Here is a 27631-nt window from a genome sequence, read left to right on the forward strand (position 1 = left end):
TGTGTTACATACTCCAAGAAATATCCTTATAGTGTTATTATTTGTTTTAGTGCTATTATTTATTAGTGCAAAAATCATTGTAAATGTGTTATAAATTTTTGATATGGCTCCTGTAAGCAAACCAAACCAAATTCCATGCTGTGTTCAGCTACAGACTGGTACAAGGAAATACACTTTTGAGATGGAGGTACTCAGAAAAAGGAGACAGGACTTTGACATCATTCTCTGGAATGATTTCTTGCACTACTTGCATGGCATTGTTGACTTTTAGAATCAAACTGTCCAATTTGGTGATGCAATGTACCAGTCTGGCAGTGACACCACTGCAGAGACAAGAGTATCTCACAGAAAAAGACCTAATCTGCAGGATTATGCAAAACTACATATCTTAGTGTTGAAAGCCAGTGCCCTTGAAATCATACGTAAGGAATGGAGAGAGTTCTCTGGATGTCAACTGTAATCCGATAGCCTACTGAACTATCTATCTGGCTGATCTTCTCAACTGAAATAAAGTTCTAAACTGTCTCCAGGTGTACACAGGAAACGCCTTTGTAAGGCTAAAAACATAAATGGAGAGCTGTGTGTCCTCCTGTGTTTAGATAACTTTGGAAAATGAGATGTTACAGTTGCATGTGGGACAGTACTGGCCAGTATACAATAAATAGCAGCCACTGATATTCAGTAGTCTCAGATAGGAGAAACTAAGTTTCTGGAAAATCTGAAACGACACAAAACCTTACAAAACATAGTATGTGCCTTAAGCTTATGTTAGCCTGTATTATGCATTGATTAGTGAATTGTGATATATACAACCACAATGCATTGCATTAAACCTGGATGTCAATTGAGTATGGTAAAAATGACAGTGGTGATGATGACATAGTATAACAAGAACATTTACAAGACTCCATATCATTCTATGTAGATTGGAAATTAATTCTGAATTCTAGTTAGCAAGACTGCCAGAATAAAAAGGAGCACTTGGCGATGATGATAATGATGATAATGATAATTAATAAGAAGAAAAGAGAATCATTCAGTTCATTCTAGAGTACATTGATCAGCTAGAATGTCATGCCTACTACTGATTAGTCTTCTGATCCACCCTCAGAATGGAATTGTTTTGTTGCCAAAGGGGAGTGGCAACAGGCACGCATCAACATAAGTTCTGAGGGATATGAGCAAGTATGTCATTTTTGTGTTTCAAGTTCATTTTTGATATGAAATGCATGATGCATCAATAGGTTTGATACCCAGCAAATTTGGGAGGATGACATCAACTGTAAAGTATCATCAAGCTCCACAACACACTATATAATGACTGTGGTCTTGTGTCAATGACAGTTTGTCCGTCAGGAGATGCCATGCCCATTTTAAAAGAAAACACTGGAGGATGCAAGAGGTATCTCTTGCACCTCTTAAACCTCTGTTGTTTTGTTTTGAAATATAGTGCATTGTGGAGTGTGATGATAGTTTACAGTTAATATCAAACCTACCGATGCAGCAGGCAATTTGTGTCAAAAACTGCCTTGAAGCACAAAAGCCACATACTTCCTCGTATTCCTCAGAACTGGTGTTGAGGGATGCCTAGTGCCACTCCCCTCTGGCAACAAAATTATTCTGTTCTGAGGGTGGGCAAGAAAACTAATCAATGTTCTATCTGATGGTACTGTAGACTCAACTATAAAAAGCTGTCTTACACAGTACAATTCTCTTTTTTTCTTCTTAATCATCATCATCAACTTCTTCTTCTTCTTCTTCTTCTTCTTCTTCTTCTTCTTCTTCATCAACAACAGCAACATCAGCCTTGTGGGATGAAGTTTCAACAAATCTCACAATATCCTGCATTGTCCCCAGAACTGATTGTGGCCTACGGTTTCTGAATTGAGTCCAAGAAGTGAACTGGAGACTCTGAAGGTAGGCTACAGCTTCCTGGACTTGCACCAACTGTAGGGTCCCCCTAAATGTGTCAGGTGTGCACTATATATCAGAGGTAGCTGCACAGATAGCTGATTGTGTGCTGGGTACACACAAAGGTTTTTTTAGATTAGGCAACTCTCCATCCAGTCTAACAGCAGCTGTAAGAGACCCAAGAGCATTAATGTAAAATCCAAAGGAATACCCCCCACACTGAGAGTATTCAAATCCTAGTAGCTAACTGTTGATGCATTCACAAAAAAGTGCCAGAGTTCGAGGCACTCCTGAAAAGCAGTGAACCTCACATAATACTATATAAAGAAAGCTAATGAAAATCTGAAGCTGATAGCAGTGAGATGTTTGGGCAAAATTTAGAAATATATTAGAACGATAGACTAATGCGAAATGGAGCTGGAGTGTGTGTTGCAATAGACAAGAAACCCACAGCCACTGAGATAGAAATTAAAGCTGCATGTGAGATTGTTAGGGCAAGACTCAGTATCAGGGGTGGGGTAAAATGGTAATTGGAACATTTTATCATCCATCTGACTTCACCACCACAGAAAACTTTAGAGAAAATCTCATTGCACTTGTACATAAGTTCCCCAATCATACTGTAATGATCAGTGAAGATTTTAATCATTCAACATTCAATTGGGAAAATTACACTTTTGTTAGTGGTTGTGAGGAGAAATCCTATGACACAGTACTAAATGCCTTCTCTGAAAACTACCTAGAACAAATACTTCATAGCACCACTCATGATGGAAATATAATAGAACTAAACTAAATAAAAAAATCAGTAGAGACATATCTCAATGATAAATTTGAAACTTTTAGTGCAGGACATGAGCATGTAGAGGAATTATGATTCAAGCTTAAAGGAATAGTTGACAATGATCTCTATGGATACATAACCAGTAGAACAGTTCATAATGGGAGGGACCAGGGACTGAAATTAAGGGTAGCAAAGCAAAAGTAGAAATGCTTAACTCATTTTTCAAATGTTCCTTTACAAAGGAAAATCCAGGAGAACTGCCACACTTTAGTCACCATACCACAGAAAAGGTGAGTGAAATAAGTGTTAGTGTCAGTGGTGTTGGGAAACAGCTGAAATCATTAAAAATGTATGAAGCTCCAGGGCCCTATGGAATCCCTATCAGATTCTGTACTGAATTTGCAGCTGAGTTAGCCACTCTTTTAACTGTAATCTCTTACAGTTCACTCAAACAAGAAACTGTGCACAATAGTTGGAGGAAAGCACAGGCCACACTCTTATGCAAGAAGTGTTATAGAATGATCCACAAAAACTGCAGCCCAGTATCCTTGACACTGATTTCTTGTAGACTCTTAGAATACATTCTGAGCTCAAGTATGTTGAGGTATCTCAAACAGAATGACTCCTCTAACCAAAACAGTATGGATCCCGAAAACATCGATCACATGAAACCCAACTTGCAATTTTCTCACATGACACACTGAAAGCTTTGGATCAAGACAAAAATTGTTTGAATCAGTACCACATCTAAGCTCATTATCAAAAGTGTGATTGTATGGTGTCTCAAGTGAAATTTGTGACTGGATTCAGGATTTTTTAGTAGGGAGGATGCAGCAAATTATCCTGGAGCAGAGTCATCAACAGATGTAGTAGTGACTTTGGGTGTGTCCCAGGGAAGGATGTTGGGAGCCTTGCTGTTCATGCTGTACATTAAATATCTTACGGACAATACTAATAGTAATATAAGACTTTTTGCAGATGATGCAGTTGTCAATAATGAAGTACAGTCTAAAAGAAGCCGCATTAATATTCAGTCAGATCCAGGTAAGATTTCAAAGTAGGGCAAAGACTGTAAACTTGATTTAAATGTTCATAAATGTAAAATTGTGTACTTCACAAAATGAAAAAAAAAGTAGTATCCTATGACGACACTATCAATCACAGACGGAATCAATCAACACACAAAAGTACTTGGGAGTAATACTTTGTAGGGATAAGAAATGGAATGACAACATTGGCTCAGTCTTGTGCAAAGCATGTGGTGGACTTTAGTTTATTGATAGAAAACTGGGGAAATGCAATCACTCTACAAAGTAGATTGCTCACAAATCACTGTTACAACCCACAATACAACATTGCTCACTTGTGTTGGGCACATAGCAAGTAGGACTAATAGGGGATGCTCAAGTACACGGAGAAGGGCAACATGAATGGGCACAGGTTTATTTGATCCATATGTGAATAGAATGGGAAAAAGCTGTAATAACTGGTATAGACGGACTTATCCTCTGCCATGCACTTAACAGGAGTTTGCAGAGTATATATGTAGATTTCAATGTAATACTGATAGTCTCAGCATACAGTGATCTTTTCATTACAGTTGCATGTCCTGTGGTGGCAGCTCAATATATCCCTATCATAATGTTGCCACCATCTGCTAAAAACGTATAATCCGTGATATGTTTCACACCTACGAGATGAGGGAAGATGGTACATCCTCTTATGGTCATCGATATTTTGCAACAGTATTTTTCCATCTGACAGGGAAATTCAGTCCATTGCTCCATGGTCCCACGATGATACACTGACCACCTTGAATGTGACTGACAATGTTGTTAAATAACTAAAAACACATCAACGTCAACAAGAACCCCAACTACAACAAGGTGCAAGTGCTCTCAAAACATATACGGCCCAGTCAAATTAATGTGATCACCATCTATGTTGAATTTCAATGTGCAGTAACCACACACAGGCAGCACTAGCAGTGGAGGGAATATAAAGCACGTTGGTGGGACATGGAAAACAGCGCAGTCATTCTCGCAACGCGAAAATAGACTGATTTATTTGTCATGCAAAACAACTTGATAATTGGCTTTTGGGCCAAGGGTAGAAGCATTTCTGAAATGGCTAAGTCTGTAAACTGTTCATGAGTCACTGTGGTTAAAGTATACCATGCATGGTAAAACAGCACTATCGAAAACTGGCACTGAGGGAACTGTGATGCAACATGAGCTGTGGATGACAGGCATGAATGGTGGGTGTGGGGATGTGTACAGGCGAATAAATGTACAACTGTTGAGCAAGTGATCAACCAGATGAACTAAAGGGCTACCATTGCTGTTTCCTTAATGAGAGTTCAGCGAACATTGCTGCATATGGGCCTTCACAGAAGACACCTGGTTCATGCTTCCATGCTGACTGCTGCTCACCAGTTGGAATTTGCATGCCACTACTGCAACTAGACATCCACTGAGTGGCAGTAGATGGCCTTTTCAGATGAATTACATTTTATTCTCCATCAGACAGATAGCTGTTGGTGTGCACAGCATGAAACATCTGAAAGAAAAAACCCTGCAAAAATGTTTGGAAGGGTCCAAGTCACAGGAGAGTGTGTTAAGGTGAAGGGAATGTTTTTGGGGCATTCTCTGGGTGATTTAGTCATTCTGGAAGACACAGTGGATCAATGCAAGTATGTATCTATTCTTGAGGACCATGTCCACCCCTAGCTGTAGTTTGTTTATTCCTTGCCAGGGTGGCATCTATTAGCAGCATAGTGCAACATGTCACACAGCTTGCAGTGTACATGTGTGGTTTGAAGAGCACAAGGATGAGTTTACCACACTACCCTGGTAACCAAATTTCCCAGGTTAAAGCCCTTTCAAGAGTCTATTGGACCACATCGAACAGGCTGTTCATGCTTGGGATCCTGAACTGAGAAACCTAGAGCAGGCAGCCACAGCACAGGACTCAGCATGGCTCCACATACATGTTGGTACCTCCGAGAACCTCAGTGACCCTCTTCCTGCACATCTCACAGTGGTCCGCATTGCAAAAGGTATTTATTCAGGCTTCTGACAGCTGGACACATTAATATGGCAGGACCATGTATGTGCACTCACCAGAATTGTACTTTACTGTAACACATACTGAGCACCCAAGCCTGGGCTGTTTATATCTGTGGTTTTTTCCCAAATTTGTCATTCAAAAAATACAGCATATTCTTACATTTGAAAATTAAACTACATTTTTAGATTGTATAACTGATCAATATAGGGGTCATTTACATTTACAGATGAGCTTTGACAATGGAGCTCACGTGCAGATATTTTGAAGAGCATGGAACTGTTAGAGGAGAAACATTAACATCAGACTGGCTGAGAACTAAGACAAATGTTTGGAGGGGAATGGTGAACAGACAGTAAATTTGGTCATGCTGCCAGCCATGGGAATGTGCACCACCTATATATATGAACATTATGAACATCTACCACATTTAAACTGCAGTTTGCCAGAACCACTTGTCAGAACTGAAGTGATTTCAAAATTGGGCAATTACTCAACAATAGTATAGGGCCTACATTTATGCAAGGAAGATACAAATATAGATAGGTGTCAGTGGTAGACTTCCATGTTTTATGTAGCAATGTTGTCAACGCTCATTGTAATGTACGATGGGACTGAAAATGGGGGAGTCAGCTGTAGGTTCTATGCAGTCAATGAGTGTGCAGCAGGCAGACAACATATTTGGAAGCAAGAGACGAAGGAATGTTGTCACACTCTCACATCAATAGAGATGTGAAATTCACCATGCATTCAGAAAGAAACAGAAGTTTTTCCTGCCATAACTACAACTCAAACACCACAATATATTCAGAAGACTTGCCAAATATTTGTGAAAATCAAGATTAGAAATTTTATTGGTTCTCACTACATTCACAGGAATTTAAGCTGTGAAATTACGTCCCAACATAAGGTTCACTTTGGAAACTGCAACAAATCTGATGAAACAGCCCAATATTTGTGACAATCAAAATTGTAAATGTCACTCCTACTCATTTCACTTGCAGCAGTTTAAGCTGTGTACTAAAAGGATGCTGATGATGATTAAAAATAGTGATACCACAGAGTACTGGCTTAGATAGTACACAAAAAAGAAGTGAAGATAAAAATAATGTAAACAATTGCCTTTTGTTTATTTTATTCCCCCCTCCCCCGGAATATCAAAATATAGACAATCAATAAATGGCATAAGTCTGGAATAGGTATAATGATAACTTTTTAGGTACATGTTTCAATAAACAGCTCTGATATGCTAAATATAAATTTTTCTCAAGGAACCTGCCAAATAAAACATTGTTTCTTAACATCTTTACCTAGTCAGCAAAGATAGACGTTTTCAAATAGGTTCTGATTCAGACCTTAGCTTCAATCTTTTTCGGCAGTGTACAAAATTAACATTTCCATCTAAGTTCTGGTAATTTTTCTTTGATGCACTAGAACAATTTTACTATATAAATAAATAATTAAAAAGTGTATTATGCTAATACATTGACACTTCCAGAAAATTCAATATTTTCAAGGTAAAAAGAAGAAATAGAAGATGAAGACCACTCACTTTTTGTGAGAGATCATACAGATTCTGTGTCAGCTGCTCAACTGTACTCTGCAGCAAAGAAAACTGCCCACATGTAGGGCAGCTTGAATCTAAGAGAGGGCATTGCTTCAGGTATCCATGAGGGCCAGCAATGATACGTACTTCTTCTACAGCACCCTAAAAAAAGGTCCCTGCAGTTAGAGACTCGTATTTGAACATATTATTATTATTATTATTATTATTATTATTACTATTATATTTGGACAACCAGTATGTTATGTGGTGTATAAATTAAAATTTTTCATATATAGTACATTTTTATGTCTAGCCTTTGCTCATATCATTCTTTATTTTAATACAATCTGTGCAATTAATAACTATTTCCATTTCACTCAATTTATAATATTCAGTATTGAACTTGAAACAATGTCACAACAAATGTAAATTCACTACTTCTCTCCCAGAAAAAAAGTAATAAAATATTTACTAAAGCTTCAAACACAAAATTTAAAAATGACTGCTTATCAATATTTGTGTAACAATACTTGACAGAGACATCATTTGGCAGTAAGGTGTAAATAATCTACATCCAACCTTATGATAATACAAATTTATATGTGAAATTCTAAAAGAACAAACAGAAATAATTACAAATGTTCCAACAGAAATGAGGAGGAGACAGGCTTTTTCTAAAAGTTGCTTTTACATAAAAGTTTGCAAATGTTATGTTCTTGCAACCATATTCCACCTCCTGGTTTCCAAAACACCAACTCTTGTTCATTGTACAGGTTTCTCTCTTAAATATGAATTCCCAGTGAAGATATTTTTAATAACTGGATAATTACCAAGCAAGATGTATACTGCAAAGTTAAAAAGAAGTTATTTCTTCTGTAATGATAGATCAAGCATTGACTGGCTTCAAACTCTCACTTAAGCTGAGAGATCCATTCGATTTGTGAATCAGTGTATGGGGTGCTTCTCCCTGGCTAGAGTGGACTGAATGGACAGCCTTTCAATCTTGTCACCAACACAAAAGACAAGAGGAATGGGATGAATAACTGCAAGTGAGTTGTCTCTGAAACTGTAATATGTGCTATGAAATCCAGATATATAACATCATCTTCTGTGAATGGGTATAAATTAATGGTAGAGTATTCCCTTCCATTAGGTCTCAACTTTGCTTTTCTTTTTGCACCTGATTCCACAGATTTAAAGTGACAATAAATGTTCATTGTATGTAATACTCTCCTCTCAAAGCAAGTAGTTATTTGTTATTCTTCGGAAAAAAAAATTAAAGAAGTGTGTTTTCTGTTAATTTATGCTAAATTAATTCTTTTTCAGCACAAAGAGTGTACATCAATGTAGTGTAGTTTATTATTAGTATATGGCAGAGAACTAATTTCTAGCAAATGTTTTTCTTTTTTATGCACATGTGGATTCAGTCCAAATTCCTGAAGGTTCTCTTTTGGACAGGATCTATGGAATGCAATGAATGAATGAATTCATCTCTTTTGATACGTTTTCTGCCTTTTCAGCTTCCTTTCTTTTATCTTTAATTCTGCCTGTAATAATTTTATTTTTGCTGTTACTTTAAAATAGTTGCTAGTCATTTTGTCACATACATATTAAACAACTTTTATCACTACATACAATAATAGACACTGTTGATATTAGAATTTCACTTAATTATCTCAATTCAATATTTTCTGTTCTCCTGCACAATTCTGTACTCAGAAAGTTATTCATCATGTAAATTCTGTACAAAATGAAATGATTGGCCCCCTTTTTTCCATACTCTACATTGGGGCACCTACAGCTTCAAAAACTGAAGCTTGTGTCTACTATCCAGAAGTTCATGACGTACACCTCATTCACTCACTCATTCATTCCTTTATTCATCACATCCAATGGATCCCATCATGAATGAGAATCACCAGAGAAGTGGGTTGGGTCAATGTATACATTAACAAAAGACAACTGGACTGAAAGATTCTTGGGTAGCTCAATAGATGCTGTTGAATAAACTGCACAATATTTCAATGAACCAGCTGTTCATCATTTTCACATTAACTAGTGGGGAGGTATAGTGGCAAGCCAATTTATATGCTAGCTCACTGTAAAAGCATATTTGCCATGAGGATAGATGCTCACACTTTTCTAGTGAGCTACTAGACAAATTGGCTTGCCACCAAAGCTACCTATAATACACCCAAATGCAATGTGCAGCTGCATCACTGAAATATTGTGCAGGTCCCATGACAACACAATGACCAAAAACCTTTCAAGCAGTTATTACACCAGGAAGCCTCAAACAGCCAAAAAGACAAGCAAATCATAGAAACTGAATCCGGCCACTGTATTAAAAATATTTTATCTTCCTTTTGAATTGGTGGGAATTCCCAAGTTCTTGTTTTTTGTTACATGTTATCTTGTTGAATACCTTTGAGCCTGAGCACACAACTTCACCTGGAATCCTAGATAAACAGTCAAAGTCTATATGGAAATTAGTTTTGTATTAAGATTGTGCAAATCACAACTGAAATGAAACTGACCTTTGTTACCAACATAAAAACTTGTTAAGGAGTAAATGTATTGGGAACTGTGTGACAATTCCCTATTACCTGTGTGTTGTAAAAAAATCATTGGAAGTCTCAGTTTTATTCTAACTTTTTCCATTGAACTGTGTAGGCATTAGAAACATTTTGAATTGGGAAATTCAGGAATTCCTTAGAATCATTTACATTTTTGTTTTTCTCTTTCTAGGCAAATTGTGTCACTCTTCTTACCATCTCTCTCACCCATGCACATGCTCTCTCTCTCTCTCTCTCTCTCTCTCTCTCTCTCTCTCTCTTTCTCTCCCACCCCCTCTCCCTTCCACTCCACCTAATTATCCAATACAAGTAAATCAGGCTAGGCAACCACTAACCTGTAGATGGTAGTTTCAAAGTCCTTGGTAATTATTTCGGACAGAGGAACAACATCCAAGAACATGATAGATGAGAATTTTCAAAGCAACCTTCTTTGTAAGGTAGTTACTGTTTCTAGGAATTCTTTCAGTGATGTTCAGCCTAGCATCTGCCATCCTAATAATTAGACTCATGTGATAAGTCTATGTTAAATTATTGCATATGGTAACATCTAACTTTCTGACAGTTGGGACTATCTTGCTTCTATTGAATTACAGTTTGTTTCCTATAGTGTAGTTAAATAATATAGAACATGTTTACTATTCACATAATTACACTTGCTTTAATGTGAGTTGTCAAGTATTGACTGTGTTTGTCTGTCATGAATTCTGAATAATTTTTTACTGCTGTCATGTCTCTGTACAGAGTAGTGTCACCTACAAGTAATCTCAGACTGCTGCAGACATTATCTACTGTCATTCATGTAATTTGGGAATAGTAACTTATTACCTTCAAGTAAATCTAATTTTACATTTGTTTCTGAAAACATTCTCTGATAACAGAAAAATTTTTTCATGGTACACATGCTGTGCTGTGGGATGACTGGTATGGTTAAATGAACACACTTCGTACACCGTGATCACTGGATAGGTAACTTTGTAGTGGTCTGCTCCCTCTATGTTAACTCACCACTGGCAGTGTAGTGCTGTGCAGCAAGTTTGTGAGAATGTTTGCCACCAGCATGCATGAACAATACAAGGATTTTAACTGTGTGCTTTTTACCATCTGTGAGCATTTTACCAACTGTGTGTATTTTATCAACTGGATTTTTATGAAGACATGTATATGTAGGGATGTCTTTTGTGCTTTGACTTCATGTAATGTAAAATTACAGTTTTACAGCAAGTTCCATAAAATCAGATGATGGCAGCATAAGACTGTTGAAACTGGTCATCTGGGAACAATAAAAGTGTCAACACTGCGGAGTATGAAGTGTGTTCATTTTCAACAGAAAAAATATGGCCTTACTTTTGCTAGTAAGCCCTAAATCCATCCATATGCAACAGATACACTACTGGCCATTAAAATTGCTACACCATGAAGATGACATGCTACAGACGTGAAAATTAACAGGCAGGAAGAAGATGATGTGATATGCAAATGATTAGCTTTTCAGAGCATTCACACAAGGTTGGCGTCGGTGGCGACACCTACAATGTGCTGACGTGAGGAAAGTTTCCAACCGTTTTCTCATACACAAACAGCAGTTGACGGGTGTTGCCTGGTGAAACGTTGTTGTGATGCATCGTGTAAGGAGGAGAAATGCGTACCATTACATTACCGACTTTGATAAAGGTCGGATTGTAGCCTATTGTGATTGCGGTTTATCGTATCGCGACATTGCTGCTCGCGTTGGTCGAGATCCAATGACTATTAGCAGAATATGGAATCAGTGGGTTCAGGAGGGTAATACAGAATGCCATGCTGGATCCCAATGGCCTCATATCACTAGAAGTCAGGATGACAGGCATCTTATCCGCATGGCTGTAATGGATCGTGCAGCCACGTCTCGATCCCTGAGTCAACAGATGGGGACATTTGCAAGACAACAACCATCTGCACAAACAATTTGATGATGTTTGCAGCAGCATGGACTATCAGCTCGGAGACTATGGCTGTGGTTACCCTTGTCACTGCATCACAGACAGGAGCGCCTGCGATGGTGTACTCAGCGACAAACCTGGGTGCATGAATGGCAAAACATCATTTTTTTGGATGAATCCAGGTTCTGATTACAGCATCATGATGGTCGCATCCGTGTTTGGTGACATCGCGTTGAACGCATATTGGAAGCGTGTATTCCTCATCACCATACTGGTGTATCACCCGGCGTAATGGTATGGGGTGCCATTGGTTACACGTCTCGGTCACCTCTTGTTTGCATTAATGGCACTTCGAACAGTGGACATTATATTTCAGATGTGTTACGACCCTAGGCTCTACCCTTCATTCGATCCCTGTGAAACCCTACATTTCAGCAGAATAATGCACGGCCGCATGTTGCAGGTCCTGTGCGGGCCTTTCTGGATACAGAAAATGTTTGACTGCTGCCATGGCCAGCACATTCTCCAGATCTCCCACCAATTGAAAATGTCTGGTCAATGGTGGCTGAGCAACTGGCTCATGACAATACGCCAGTCACTAATTTTGATGAACTGTGGTATTGTGTTGAAGCTGCATGGGCATCTGTACCTGTACACACCATCCAAGCTCTGTTTGACTCAATGCCCAGGCATATCAAGGGTATTATTATGGCCAGAGATGGTTGTTCTGGGTACTGATTCCTCAGGATCTATGCACCCAAACTGAGTGAAAATGTAATCACATGTCAGTTCTAGTATAATATATTTGTCCAATGAATACCCATTTATCATCTGCATTTCTTCTTGGTGTAGCAATTTTAATGGCCAGGAGTGTAGTATTTCATAAGAGTATAATTTTTCTGTTAAGGACAAAGGAAGTTTCTGATCAAAATGAATTACAGAAATCTGAATACTAGATCTAAAGCTTAAATTATTTTAGTTTCACATGACGGTTAGGTGCATAAGCCACTGCTAGGTGCACATTCGTCCTGGTTCCAACAGAAACGTTCTTCTATCACCAAAAAAATTCATTACAATTATGCACAAAATATGATCTATAACTAGACAGTAAAATTACTAAAGTGTTATCAAATTCACAGTTCTGTGCATTCGTTCTGTGATGTATATTAAAACTAGAACAAACTGCAACTTTTTCTGGTCACATGGTCACATGGATACTCTAAATCACTCCATAAAATTTGAATAATGGCTATTAAAAGACAGGTCATTTCTTTTGTGAATCAAAGTTATAGTAACATGTTTTCCTTCAGATCTAGCAGCCTTCATCAAATAATGTTGATTAGCTTGTGACTCTTAAACCTTTAACCCCATTTTTTAATGTATCTAGTAATCAGAAGAAGAGGCTGTAGAATTCAACTATCACTTAACACCTTCAGTTTCAGTACCTATATCATCATTTAGTGACTGGAAAGTTTATTGTTGCTCATCAATTGACATCTATAGGGGCAAGACTTTTTGAGATTCTTTCGTGAAAATGCCAGATCGATTGATTGAATAATGTTTATTATTAATTTTTATTTGATCCCATTTGATTACGCTGGGTACAGAATGTATTTGTAGTATAAAAAAGATCAACTTAACCTAGTATCTTAAAATATTTACCTTATGTAATACAATATAAAATTATGTACTATACATTATTTGTGTACATCATACTACAATATTTTCAATTGATTACAATATACACTGATTAGCAAGAACATTATTACTACTGCCTACTCTGATGTTGGATGCTGACCGATGGCATTGTGGGCACTTGATGCAGTAAAAAAAATGTGTAAATAGAGCAGACACAGACGAGGGATCACCCTACTGAAGATATGGGCTCCAAATGGGGAAATCCAATGAGATAAATGACTCTGATAAAGGGCAGATTATTATTGTGCACAGTCTGTGAAAGAGCATCTCAGAAATGAGAAAGCTGGTCAAATGTTCATGTGCCAATATCTTGAGCATCTACAGAAAGAGCTAAAAGGACAGTGAAACTACCACTAGGTGCTAAATGTTTGAATGTCCACAACTCTTCACAGAATGTGGGGTCCAGAGGCTTGTCTGCTCTGTAAAGTAGGATGGATGGTGATCTGTGGCATCTCTGCCAAAAAAGCATAATGCCGGTGCATGCACAAGTGTTTCAGAGCATACCATTCATTGTACATTGTTGAACATGGAGCTCCACAGCAGGCCACCCATATGTGTTCACATGTTGATCCAACAATGTCATTAATTATGACTGAAGTGGACACAGGATCATTGGGATTCGACCTTCATTCAATGTAAATGTGTTGGCTCTTTGGGTGAATCACATTTTTCCTACACTAGGTCGATGATCATCTCCACAAAGGCTCTCACTGAGGTGAACAGTGGATTGAAACGTACAGCACACCATGGACACAGGATGGTGGGAGCAGTATTATGCTGCAGAAGACATTCTCCCATGCTTGCATGGAACCTGTGGTAATAATCAAAGACACACTGACAGCTGTGAACCATCCCTTCATCCCTTCATGCTTGATGTCTTCCCTGACAGCAATGTCATCTTTCAGCAGTATAACTGTCCATATCTCAGAGCTAGAACTGTGCTACAGTGGCTTAAGGAGCATTATAGTGAACCCACGTTGATGCCTCAGTGAGCTACTTCACTTGATGTAGATCCTATGGAATCCATCTCAGTCATTATTGGGCACCATCGCATACTCGTTAAGCAATACAATTTATCCCATATAATTTAGTGTAAAATTTGATAATGCATTCCACACAGGAAGAGTACTAAAAGGTTTATCTTATCCAAGTCATGTATTCAAAGAAAATTATACATAAAGTATTATTTAATATATTACTCATGATACACAACTAATTCTTTTTTACTAGGATGCTATCTATAGTCATTCATTTCTACCAACACTTCAACACTTGGAAAAATGAAGTACAGCATTATTATCAAATAAATTTGTAGTGCACATAGCCACTGCTTTATTGAGGTGATGATTTTCAATGTATGATGCAACTGATTCCCATTTTTCACCATTTATCATATTGTGCCAGAAGATTGCTGCTTTACTGTTACCACCTCCTTGTCCTCCTCTGAAGAATTCCTCTCCGAAACTTTGGGCTGTGAAACACACTGAAACTCCATAACTTCTTCAGTGGTAATTTCTTGGCTATGATCTTCCACAAGCTCATCAATATCATTGTTATCCACTTCTAGTCTGATGCTCTTGGCCAAAGACACAATCTTGTTAACTATAGACTCCACAGGTTCTGACTCAAATGCCTCAAGAATCACGTTTGACAACACACTCTGGTCAAATCTTCTTCCAAGCAGAAGTGAGAGTTCTCTTCCCACACCTTTTCAATCATCTTGACATAGGCAATGATGTTGTAGTGATATTTCCAAAATTCTCTGAGAGTGAGATTGGAAGCTTCAGTCAACTCAAAGCAATGCTCAAAGAAAGCTTTATTGTAAAGCTTCTTAAAGTTAGAAATAATCGTCTGGTGCATAGACTGGAGTAATGGTGTGGTGTAGCGAGGCAGAAATTGGATCTTGATGAACTGAAATTCTTCAAGGTTCTGGTCTTGGAGGCCTGGAGAATGGGCCAGAATGTCGTCCATAGCAAGCAAGACATGGAGTGGCAGATTCATCTCAAGCAAGTATTTTTTCACCAAAGGACCAAACACTTCATTGATCCAATCACAAAAAAGATAACATGTCATCCAAGCCTTATTGCCACTTGCACTGGCACACAATGGCAGTGCGAGACAGTCTTTCACTGGCTTGTGAGCACACAATGCAATCCCCTCTGCTGTCATAAAGGTATGCTTCAGCAACTTTTTCCAGAATAGACCTGTCTCATCATAATTAAAAACCTGCTGTGACAGATAACACTCAGAATCAATGAGCATCTTGAAGTTGCTGATGAAGTTCTCTGCTGCCTTTGTGTCAGAGCTGGCTGCTTAGCTATGCCTCACAACACTGTGGATGCTGGTTCTTCTCTTGAACTTCTCAAACCAGCCATGCTTCCCTAGGCCACTAATGATCCTGGTGTATTCTTAATGAGGTCGGTGAAAATCCATTCTCGCCTTCTCACAAATGATCTCATTAATAGTGTCACCTAGCAGTTTTTTTTCATTTATCCATATAAGGAGCAATTGTCCAGTATTATCCATTCCTTAATCTTGTCCATATTCTTTAGGATAGTGCAAATAGTTGATGTAGAGCAATTGTATATGCATGCTAAGTCAGCAATGCTCACACCACGTTCACATTTTTCAACGATTTTACATTTCATTTCAAAGGGTATTTTCTTTCTCTTATGGTCATCTTCTTGTGGCTTTATCTTCAGGAATTTTTCTACACAGGTTATTAAAACAAGCACACAAAAAACATTGTGTGAACTCAAGTTTAGAAAAATGTGTGACCACAAGCTGCACTAAAATGATAGCAGAAAGAACACTAAACCCAGACTGCAGTATGTACTAATAATATTTTTTGTATGTTTCTGCCAACAATGAAAGGTGTTCATATTGTCAAATGTCCACTCCCTCCCCTCTCCCCCCACCTCACCCCATCCCATCCCCATCCCCCACTCCCCCGGGTGAAAATGGCTGGTGACATCACACTAAATCGTCATCACTAATTATGTGAAACATCTTCATCACTAATTATGCAAAACATAGCTCAAAAAGCTAGTCATTTTTTGCAATTTGTTTTGCTCATTATGCAAATTGCACATTATGGGAGGATCTCATTAGGTGAGGTTTCACTGCAATTCTCTACATTATAACATTATTTTTCCATTACGTAATCCTTTAGAAGTTTCATGTATGTCTTTTGCTCATGCTGTCGTGTAGACTCTTGGGAAGATACTTTACCAAATTGCACACCTGAGTATCAAGGACCTATTTCAGCAGTGCTCAGTCTGTGAAGTAAGCTTCTCAGGTGTCTTTTATTTCTTGTCTCACATATATGGGCATTTTTATTTTTTACTAGTACTGTATTGCCTTTTATTAATGAAATTATTGTTTTGTACATGTACAGTGATGGGAAAGTCAATATTTTTAGATTGCAGAAAAAATTATTTTTATGTTACTGCTGGAGTTACCCCAAATAGAAATTTCATACCATAAGTAAGGTTCAAACAGTGCATGGTACACTGTACGTAGGATTTTTTTGTTATCATAATGTGCAAGCTGTTCCATAACAAATATTATGGTGCTTAATTTGCAACAGACATTGTCTACTGTTGTCTCCATCGCAGCTTATTGTCAACTGTAAGAGGTAAGTTCTTCCAATCTTGTTTCATCTATGAATTTTATGAACATATCTATGTGATTTTCCTTTTCACTATTTGTGAACACCATGAACATATTCTTTTTTTAAGATTTATAGTTATGTCACTCCATATGGGCCACTGTACTGTGTTATTTGTTGCCATAAATGCACTTCTCTCCAGTGTTTCCAGGTTTTATTCTACATTAACCAATGCCACATTATAAGCATACAGTAGTTTTGATCCTTCTCACAGACTTTGATATTGCTGACAAAGAGGCTGAATAGAAGCGGGCCAAGTACAGATCCCTGACATATACCATTAGACTTCACTTCAAAATTCCTCAAATGCTTCCTCCACAGCAGCCTTTACGTTCATTTTGATTCCCATTCAACTTTTGGTTGTCAACAAGTTTGGGGCCTCTTTTGGATACCTAAGGCATCTCTCTTTGCACTTTCTGTCACTAAGCTATGGACTTATTTCCCACCCTTTAACATTTCTCATTACACAGGATTTGCATTTGGGTAATTGATCATTTATGTTTACACAGCCATAACCAATGAAGCAGTAACAATCTTGTGGTCATTTGTGCCACCCTTTTAAATAACTTAGTTAATATGTCTGAACCTGTATATAGTTATGAGATCAAAGATATTATTGTTCTCAGCTAATAGAGAAATTATTTTCTGAATATAATTAATTGAAACATATTTAGTACTATTTTTTCTCTGGCATTGCACAACTCAAAAAATAACTCACTAACAACTGCAGTTACCTGCTATTACCATGCCATGACTAGGAAAATTTAATGACGTATTGTTCAAATTTTCTCTCGATGTTCCAGCAGTTAACATTGGACAGAGATGGTTAATAGAAACAACAACTTACAGTTGACATTTTTATTTTTACTTTTACCCAAATTAATTTAAATTTAGAATTGACATTTGGCTCATTATACAAGCATTTCAGCTGCAATAAAAAAGCTTCCTTCATCTGCACCCAGTCTTTGTATCAAATACATTTGCAACTGGGGAATGGGGATTTAGCTGCTTGTTAGTTTTTGTCTTTGCCATCACTTTGCTCCAAGTGGTATGTAATATTACCACTATTAATAACATAGTAATTTTGTGACAAACTCAAAAAGTGAACCATCATGGCAAAAAGGTACTTGATTGTGACATTGATTTTCTATTCTAAAGGGACAGGAATAAGCGAATATGTGAAGAGAAGTGAAGAGAATATCTTAACTATATTAGTTATAAAAAGTTGTGGTGTAAAAAAATTATCCACACACTTAGTTTGATTATTCAAAATTTTATACAGAAAAACATGATGGGGCAGCTAGTAGATGTATACCAAGAGAAAGAAACTTTCTGAACAACACATGGTTACATTAATTTGATTTCTAGTTTTAGTTACATTCTTATATTTCTTTAACTATGGGTGTACTGTCTTGGATGAAATGCAACCTTTACATGGAATGTATATGTAGTGTACACACACTCAGAGATCAAACACAACTGAAATAAGAAAATAACTGATTTATGTGTCCTTCTGCCAGATATATCCAGAATACTGCATTCAAACATTTCAAAACTGTAATTGTTGGTTTCAGGATACAACTATCATGAATACACACCTTAAAGAAGGAATGCTTGCTGTTCCTCTGACCAACCCATAGTGATAACTGTGGCGCAGTAAAATTACGATCAGGCATCCGAATTAACCGACGATAAAGTATTTGGCAATCAACTAGGAGTTCAACTTGAGCACCTGATACTGAAAGAGCCACTTTATGCCACATATTGTCTGCCAGTCTGTATGGAAATACCTCCACATGGATGGTTGCATCATACTGAGCTGTGTAGTGTAAACGAATTTCATCTTTCCTACCACTTGACTGCAGCTCCAAATACCTGAAACAAAATTAAGAGATCTCTCATACTAAATTGTTACTGACCCACCTAGAAAAACTGTACTTCCTGCAAAAACAGTCCTAATCCAGAAGCCAATAAAATGAAGAGAGGAAATACAAATATTATTTTGGATCTGGAAAGTATAAAGCAAAACATGAAATTCTCAGATGCAATAAATGAAAGAGTTCAAAAGCAGACAGGGCAACAGGAGATGATACATGAAATTTACCTTACATGCTACAAAGAAATAATCCTGAAACTTTTTTGCAACCAGGATCTCCCTTTCTTCATAAAAACAAGTGGGATAAAAATTTAAGTTCAGTACCTATATGACAGCGAATACCACTCCAAAATGCTACAATGTGATGACAATATTGATAAAATAAAATGAGCCACACAACAGACTATGAAGTGCTTGTTCTTAACCTCAGTGTCACAACTAATTATCAGTGTAAATGCACTAAAACACACACACACACACACACGCTAACAAACTCTCTCTCTCTCTCTCTCTCTCTCTCTCTCTCTCTTTTGCATTGCTCTCTATCAAACTACCTTCTGTTAAACTTCAACCTCACAATGGAAATGTAGAAAGATGGCCTAGTTTTTGGGAACAATTCTACTTGTCCAATGACAACAATGTATTACTTCCTACACTAAGTATCTATGGTTTTCTTTGAGGAAAATCTGTCAGATTAATAGGAGCTGTTACTGGATCGAATACCTACAATAGCAAACTTTATGAGGAAATGAAGAGAATGTCATCAAATGTATAGGGAAGCAGTTAATGCACTGTAGATGTACACCTTGATTATCTGGCAGTGTTAAGGTCAGAAATGTTGGAAACACTAAACTGTGAATTTCTGGAGGGGCACCATCACACTCAAGCGCCATACATCTATGAAAAGATGTCAAAACAAAACAAAAAAGATATCACTCAAAGGAATCTACAGGAAGTGCCATCATTAGGTGATTAAAACTAGGAGTACTATAATATCAGAAAGAGATAAAGTGAAATTTATGTTCTTCATGGATGAAGAAGTTATAATTACTCTTATTCCACAGAAAATACATAGAGAATTTTTAGACTCCCCTCCCCCCACCTTATTCCCTAACTTTATTCTCAGTTCTGAACAGTAAGGCTTCAGACAAATTCAATGGAAGCCAAGAACCTACAAAGGCACAAATAATGTAATACAATCATATGGTGTGTCTAGAGATGCTTACACTTAATGGATTTGGATTTACAGTAAAGTGACCTGCAAGCAAGAATGCATCAAAATATTAAAGTGAGTTGATCATTTTACATATCTGAACCAAGGTCAAGATGCAAGAAAAAACAGCAAGAAGAACAATGTCTAATGTTCACGATGCAAGTAAAGTCTCTTCTTTAACAATACAGCTCCTTTCATTCCATTTTATCAGCAAGTTGCCACCTCTTCTGTCAGTATGACTGTAGCAATTCCAGCAAATTTGATTTACCTGCAAGTTTGGATCATAAATCTGAGGGGCACTGTGTTCTAGATTGTGGCAATTGATCTAGTTTCAGTTTCAAGTGTTTTACTGATGAGCTGAGTTTAAAAAATATAGAGCATTGCATCTAATGTTGAGTGCCTTTAATGTGTCAACCTCAGCTTCAGTAATGAATCCAAACAGTGATGTTGAAGACATTCCTATTGATATGCTTATCACAATACAGTAAGCACTTATTGATTTCAGTTATGTCATCCATCACACAAATGCTTCCCATGAGATTGGATTCTTAGCAGGAGTAAGTCAGGTACCATGAAATCATATTAGTCTGTATATAGAAGTATCATCATACAACACTCCAAGATGTTATTGGAATCTGGAAATGTAGAACATCGCAGATGACCAAATAAGAGTATTTGATCTCAAAAGCTTTATCTTACTGTGAGATTTCTCAGCCTTCTCCTGTATATAGAAGCATGGTTTCATCTCTGAGAAGACCAAATGTCATATTGTCTAAATATTTTCATAGAGTATTATAAGGATTTTTTTCACTACAAAAAATAAATTAGAGTGCAGTTTTGTCTATAAAAGGCAAATGACAGATCACATTAAGAAGGAACACATGGAGGTTACCCTTCTTGAAAATACATAAAGTGAAATATTTTACCCATTACACATTGCTGAGAAGAAAGAAAAGCAACAACTCAATAACAGAAAGACTGTATTCAATGATTCATCATATGTGAATAACGTGCACTTACTGACTGACTCAATAGAAATAGAGGCTTAATCTACTTCCTGATGTTATTTCACAGTTACTGGGATTCTGTCTGTATACGCCAACATTAGTTGCAAACATTAGTCAAGTGTTCATAACGTTAATCCTACTCAGGAAGGACAAAGACTTCAAGACGTCACATTTAGTAAACAGTGGTCACACATTTGCTAAACAGCTATATCTCAGCACTGAAAAGCAGTATGTACAATTTCACCTGCCAACCTTTCAGACTTACCTGCAATCCATTTCTTTCCTTAACCATGTTTTCTTGCCATAGGAGCTCTATGTGTTGAAGAAAATATGCACACAAACAATTATCAGAAGAAACTGGGAATGACAACATTGTCATTAATTTGTATTGTGAACTTGCAACACTCAGAGGGTATACCAGCTAAGTGAAGTGAACCATAAATGTTTTTCAAGAGGTGCCACAACAGAAAAATTCCAGCATACCAATATAAGATTTCACACACCTGCTTGGTTACCAAGTTATCACACCCAATTAGCACAACTGTATTGATGAAGTGTCCTTTGGAGTCATTTTGTGTTGCCTACAAGACCTTGGGAAGCTGAAACCAGTCATGCTTTCTACAATAAAAAGAAAAGTGCAACTGGGGCTGGCATTTTATTCAAAACCAATACCACAGTTGCAGAACCTGCATCTAGATGCTCCATAAGCTGGACAAGAAATTAAAGTGCCCTTTGTTATTTTGGCGAGAAATCTTACCACCATATCTTCATGGTATAGCCAATAGCCCTTGTTTTAGAAGTTACGTGGTATGGTAGCTACTACAAATTGCTGTAAATAAGTTGATGGATACTTCCCTTCAAACAGCAGTTCATGAAAGAAAAAAGAACTTCCAGAGAACTGAGTGGATCAAACTTGGGTGAAGTATGTACAAAATTTGAGTTGTCCAACAATAATATTTTTCAGTCAAACTGCACACTGTAATGACCCAATTTCAGTCATGGTAAAAATGGTTGTGTCATATCTGGCTTTATACCTTCTATAGTGACATAAAGCCATAAAGATGCATTTATTTTTTTTCTTTTTGTACATTTTTGTAAGTAATTTTTGTTGTTAAAATGAGTTTAATATGGAGAAATCAAGGATGTGCAAGACAAAATGGTGCATAGTTCCACAAACATGATGACATCTAATGGAAAGATGACAAAATCAGGAATTGCAGCTCAAACTTAATAGAGCAGTAAGAGGACAACCACAAAACAATATATATATATATAGTTTTGTGGTTGTATATACACACATCAAAACCCTTTTTGCATCCCCCAGTTCCCAGAACCCCTGAAGACAGATGTTGTCTGTGGATATTGTATCACATATACAATCCTTTCAAATGTTCAGAGATGTCACTAAACCCGCTCAAAGATGTAAACCATGCATGAGCAGCGCCTATTAGACGGAGGAGATCTGACAGCTGATCAGTTCCAGTCACTCCACCAGTAAGGAGGTACACGGCTTGTGTTGTCTGTAGTTCAACCATGCCTAGAAGGTCAATACCATGGTTTGATTGCATCCACATTGTTACTTTGAGCCAGGAAGGACTCTCAACAAGGGAAGTATCGCGGCATCTTGGAGTGAACCAAAGTGATGTTGTTTGGGCATGAATGAGATACAGAGAGGCAGAAACTGTCAATGACATGCCTTGCTCAGGCTGCCCAAGGGCTACTACTGCAGTGGATGACTGCTACCTACAGATTATGGCTCAGAGGAACCCTGACAGCAATGCCACCACTCTGAATGATGCTTTTCACGTGGCAACAGGACGTCATGTTACGACTCAAACAGTGCGCATTAGGCTGCATGATGTGCAACTTCACACCCTACGTCTATAGCAAGGGCCATCTTTGCAACCATGACACCATGCAGTGCAGTACAGATGAGCCCAACATGTCAAATGGACCACTCAGGATTGGCATCACATTCTCTTCACCGATGAGTGTCGCATATGCCTTCAACCAGACAATCATCAGAGACATGTTTGGAGGCAACCCGGTCAGGCTGAACACCTTAAACACACTGTCCAACGAATGCAGCAGGGTGGATGTTCCCTCCTGTTTTGGGGTGGCATTATGTGGGGCCGACATACGCCAATGGTGGTCATGGAAGGCATCCTGTGCGATACGTAAATGCCATCCTCTAACCGATGGTGCAACCATTTTGGCAGCATATTGGCAAGGCATTCATCTTCATGGACGATAATTCGCAACCCCATCATGCACATCTTGTGAATGACTTCCTTCAGGATACCGACATCGCTCGACTAGAGTGGCCAACATGTTCTCCAGACAAGAATCCTATTGAACATGCTTACGATAGATTGAAAAGAGCTGTTTATGGACGATGTGACCCACCAACAACTCTGACGGATCTACACTGAATCGCCATTGAGGAGTTGGGCAATCTGGACCAAAGTGTCTTGATGAACTTGTGGATAGTGTGCCATGAGGAACATAAGCATGCATCAATGCAAGAGGATGTGCTACTGGGTATCAGAGGTACCGCTGTGTACAGCAGTCTGGACCACCACCTCTGAAGGTCTTGCTGTATGGTGGTACAACATGCAATGTGTGGTTTTCATGAGCAATAAAAAGGGCAGAAATGATGTTTATGTTGATCTTTATTGTGTTGAACCTGCTCTTGTCCGGCATAGTGCAGTAACTCAATGTGGTATGGACTCAACAAGTCACTGAAAGTCACCTTCAGAAATATTGAGCCATGCTGCCTCTATAGCTGTCTGTAATTGCAAAAGTGTTGCCAGTGTAATATTTTATGGATGAGCTGACCTCTCAGTTATGTCCAATTAATGTCCAATAGGATTCATATAGGGTGATCTTGGTGGCCAGATAAGTTGCTTGAATTGTCCAGAATGTTCTTCAAACCAATGGTGAACAACTGTGGCTTGGTGAGGTGACACACTGCCATCCACAAATATTCCTTCATTGTCTGGGAATATGAAGTCGACGAATGGCTGCAAATGCTCTCCATGTAGCTGAACATAGCCATTTCCAGCCAATGATCAGTTCAGGTGGACCAGAGGACATAACCCATTCCATGTAAACACATCCCACACCATTATGGAGCTACCACCAGGTTTCACAGTGCCTTGACAGTTTTGGTCTGTGGCTTCATGGAGTCTGAGCCACATTCAAACCCTACCAACTAAAATCAGGACTCATCTGACCAGGCCACAATTTTCCTGTCATCTAGGGTCCACCTGACACAATTATGAGCTCAGGAGATGTGCTGCAGGCAATGTTGTAATGTTAACAAAGGCTCTCACATCATCAGTGTGCTGCCATAGCCCATTAATGCCAAATTTCACTGTACTGTCCTAATGTATACATTTGTCATACATCCCACATTGATTTCTGTGGTTATTTCACACTGTTTTGCTTGTCTGTTAGTACTGACAACTCTATGCAAATGCTCTCTGTCATTATGTGAAGCCTCTCAACTGCTGCATTGTCCCTGGTGAGAGGTAATGCCTCAGCTTTGGTATTCTCAGTACATTCTTGACACTGTGGATCTTGAAATCTTGAATTCCCTAATGATTTCTGAAATGGAATGTCCCTTGCATCCAGCTCCAACTACCATTCCACATTCAAAGTCTGTTGATTCCCAACTTGCAGCCGTAATCATGTCACACACCTTTTCACCTGAATCACTTGAGTCCAAATGACTGCTCTGCCTATGCATTGCCCTTTTATGCTTTGTGTACAACATACTACCACCATCTGTGTATGTGCATATTGCTATCCCATGGCTTTTGTCACCTCAGCGTAATAATGTCAGTGGGCCCATACCAGTAGTTTGTGGTAACGTATAAGTGAATTCAATGAAAATTCCAACTGCTTTACAATGAGTCTATCATGTCTACATTTATGAAATTGTGATTTTTTTTGGAATAGCAGTATGAACAAGGGCATACCCAGAGAGGGTCAGAGGAGGGCAATGAGCCAATTTTCCCGAGGGGGGGGAGAGGGGAATAACTTCACAAATTGATCTTGTTTCCTGCCCTGCCAAACTGACAGATATATTAATGCACTATGAGCTTTAAGACAGCCTGGATTTATAATGAATATTGACCAGTAGCAAGTGTACCCAAAGTCATTTGACGTGAAATCTTGAAACTACTTTGTCATTCACTGTGAAACTAACATGACCCCCTTCCCCAGCTCAGGTCCTGAGAATGGACTTGAGTGTGATTCAGATTTAATTTCTTATTCTCACCTGAAGTTGTGTGCTATTTCATTATAGTTCAAACAGTGGTAGTGTGCAGACTGTGGGAATCAATAATGGCTATTTCAACTCAATAGGCTTCACAATATCACATTTTTAAGTTATTTCGGAGATAAGATATTTACATAGTATGAAGGAAAGTTTTGTGCTCCTCATGCTGAACTAGATTTCATGTAATGTGACTTGGATAGATTAAATAAGGGAAACAGGAAAAGGCAACAAGGCAAGGGAGAAATGTATTCAGTTCTGTAGAAAGATCTGCAGTAACATTATACAACAAGTTTGGCTTTTTACCTGAAGTAGTAGGGGAGGAGCCTCATCTAGATGTAGTAGATTGTAAAGTGCAGTAGGCTCATTGGAATAAAACTATGGCTATGTAAAACAAAGAACAGTAAAGAAAAGAGTCTTGCTGATAGGTAGTAGACATAGTAGAAATGTACGCCAGATGCTACAGCACAAATTATAATCAGGTTATCAGTTCCCAAGTATTGTGAAACCAACCAGGTGACAAAGGACTTAGGACAATTTTGCAGGGATTTTAGTAAAGGAAATCAGGTGATAATAGGTGGAGAATGTAACCACATGGCTAAAAAAAATGAGTGCAGCATTAAGAGCAACTTGATTAAAATAGGAGTAGTAAACTGGTCATAAAAGTGTGCTGTTGATGGAAGCCTTGCCCACCATGGCCAGCCAGAGGTAAACACAGCTGGAAGCTGTGTAAGCAAAGAGTTTGGTGGACTGCTGCTGGCTGAAGTAATATCAGATGTTAAGTGTTGACCTTGTCACAGCAGTTGGAGATGGAGACAATGTAAATGGTTTAGTTCAGTTTTTTGGATGTTCTGTGGATCATATTCATGACAACTCATGTTGATTTGAAATGCATCAGTAGGTTTATAAATAATATCTATTTTCTCCATGAAAATATGGCCACATGCTGGCCATTTACACAATCAGATTTTTTAAATCTTAACTCGAAGACAAAATTTGATATCCATAACTCATCCACATACATACTACCTAATCAGAAATGCAGTTGTGAAGTAGAAGGGGTGTTCAAACATAATGATTTCAATTTATTTTTACATGTTCATTATCTGCCAACACCTGAGATTCACACGGCAGGTTGTTAATTATTTTTATGACTGCATACTTTACTCCTATCTGGGCAAGAGTGAGACTAAGTCACAATATCTTGGGGATTAAGAAGCCACTTCAGTGATATTTAATCTTTTTATTATCAGATCACAATCAGTTTTGTGGCATTGAAAACCACATCCTAAGGTGATATCTACACAGGGAAATATTCCATTTAACTGTTCTCCAAGGATCAGAGGCTTTAACATTATCATAAGTAACTGCAGTAAATGTACCAGCATTAGTGTTAACATTAGCAACATAATTTTGGGTAGTAATAGTTTTTGTAGAAAACTTAATGTAGTGGATAGTAATAATAGGGACTTTTTACACTTGCAATAGTTGTATTATCTGTTATTGTAGTAGAATAGATGCTGTTGTTACAGTATTAATTGCAGCCATTATAAATATAACTGTAAAATTAGGCAAAATAGTTTGAAATTATGAAAATCATGAGTCATGAAAGAGTAACAGACCCTAAAATACTCACTGATAAGATAATTTTTAAGAAGCAATGAATGATACAATACAAAAGATGGTTCAATGATTTTGTAGTGGCTGAACCAGCTTTTTTAATTCCTGGTAATTTCATACAAAGAATCAGCACAGGAAAGACATCAGAGCTCTAAATGTGATGCGTACAATGCAACTGGGGTGTAATGAAACACTTGCAGTGATTGTCCTCTTGGTACATTGGACAAACTGGCAGAGGCTTTGGTACCAGGTTCAAAGAACACCTTAGGATTTTCAGATCTAAATTTGCCTTGAATATCTGCTTTCATGAGGAGAGACATTCTGTCACTGATCTCCCCAGTGACTTAAAAATTTTACATAAGAAAAACGAAGACTATGTATTAAACACCTGAAAAGAGGTTGAAATTATGCAATCCATCAAGCACCTTTTCCATCAAACCTAAACTGACAAATGGAATCAAGG

At 37.9% G+C, this 27631-nt stretch overlaps 1 protein-coding gene across 1 annotated transcript in view; it reads right to left on the reverse strand.

Moving 5' to 3' along the window:
- Positions 1–27631, reverse strand: part of LOC124788789 (protein kinase C-binding protein NELL1-like) — a 466052-nt gene that overhangs the window by 292632 nt on the left and 145789 nt on the right. Inside the window, exons 5-6 of the mRNA XM_047256072.1 lie at positions 18769–19045; positions 7314–7469 (exon numbers count right to left, since the gene is read on the reverse strand). Coding sequence (XP_047112028.1) covers positions 7314–7469; positions 18769–19045 — 433 coding nt within the window. The remainder of the gene's footprint in view (positions 1–7313; positions 7470–18768; positions 19046–27631) is intronic.

This window comes from Schistocerca piceifrons, chromosome 3 (assembly GCF_021461385.2).
Source record: "Schistocerca piceifrons isolate TAMUIC-IGC-003096 chromosome 3, iqSchPice1.1, whole genome shotgun sequence".
In the NCBI taxonomy this organism is placed as follows: Eukaryota; Metazoa; Arthropoda; class Insecta; order Orthoptera; family Acrididae; genus Schistocerca; species Schistocerca piceifrons.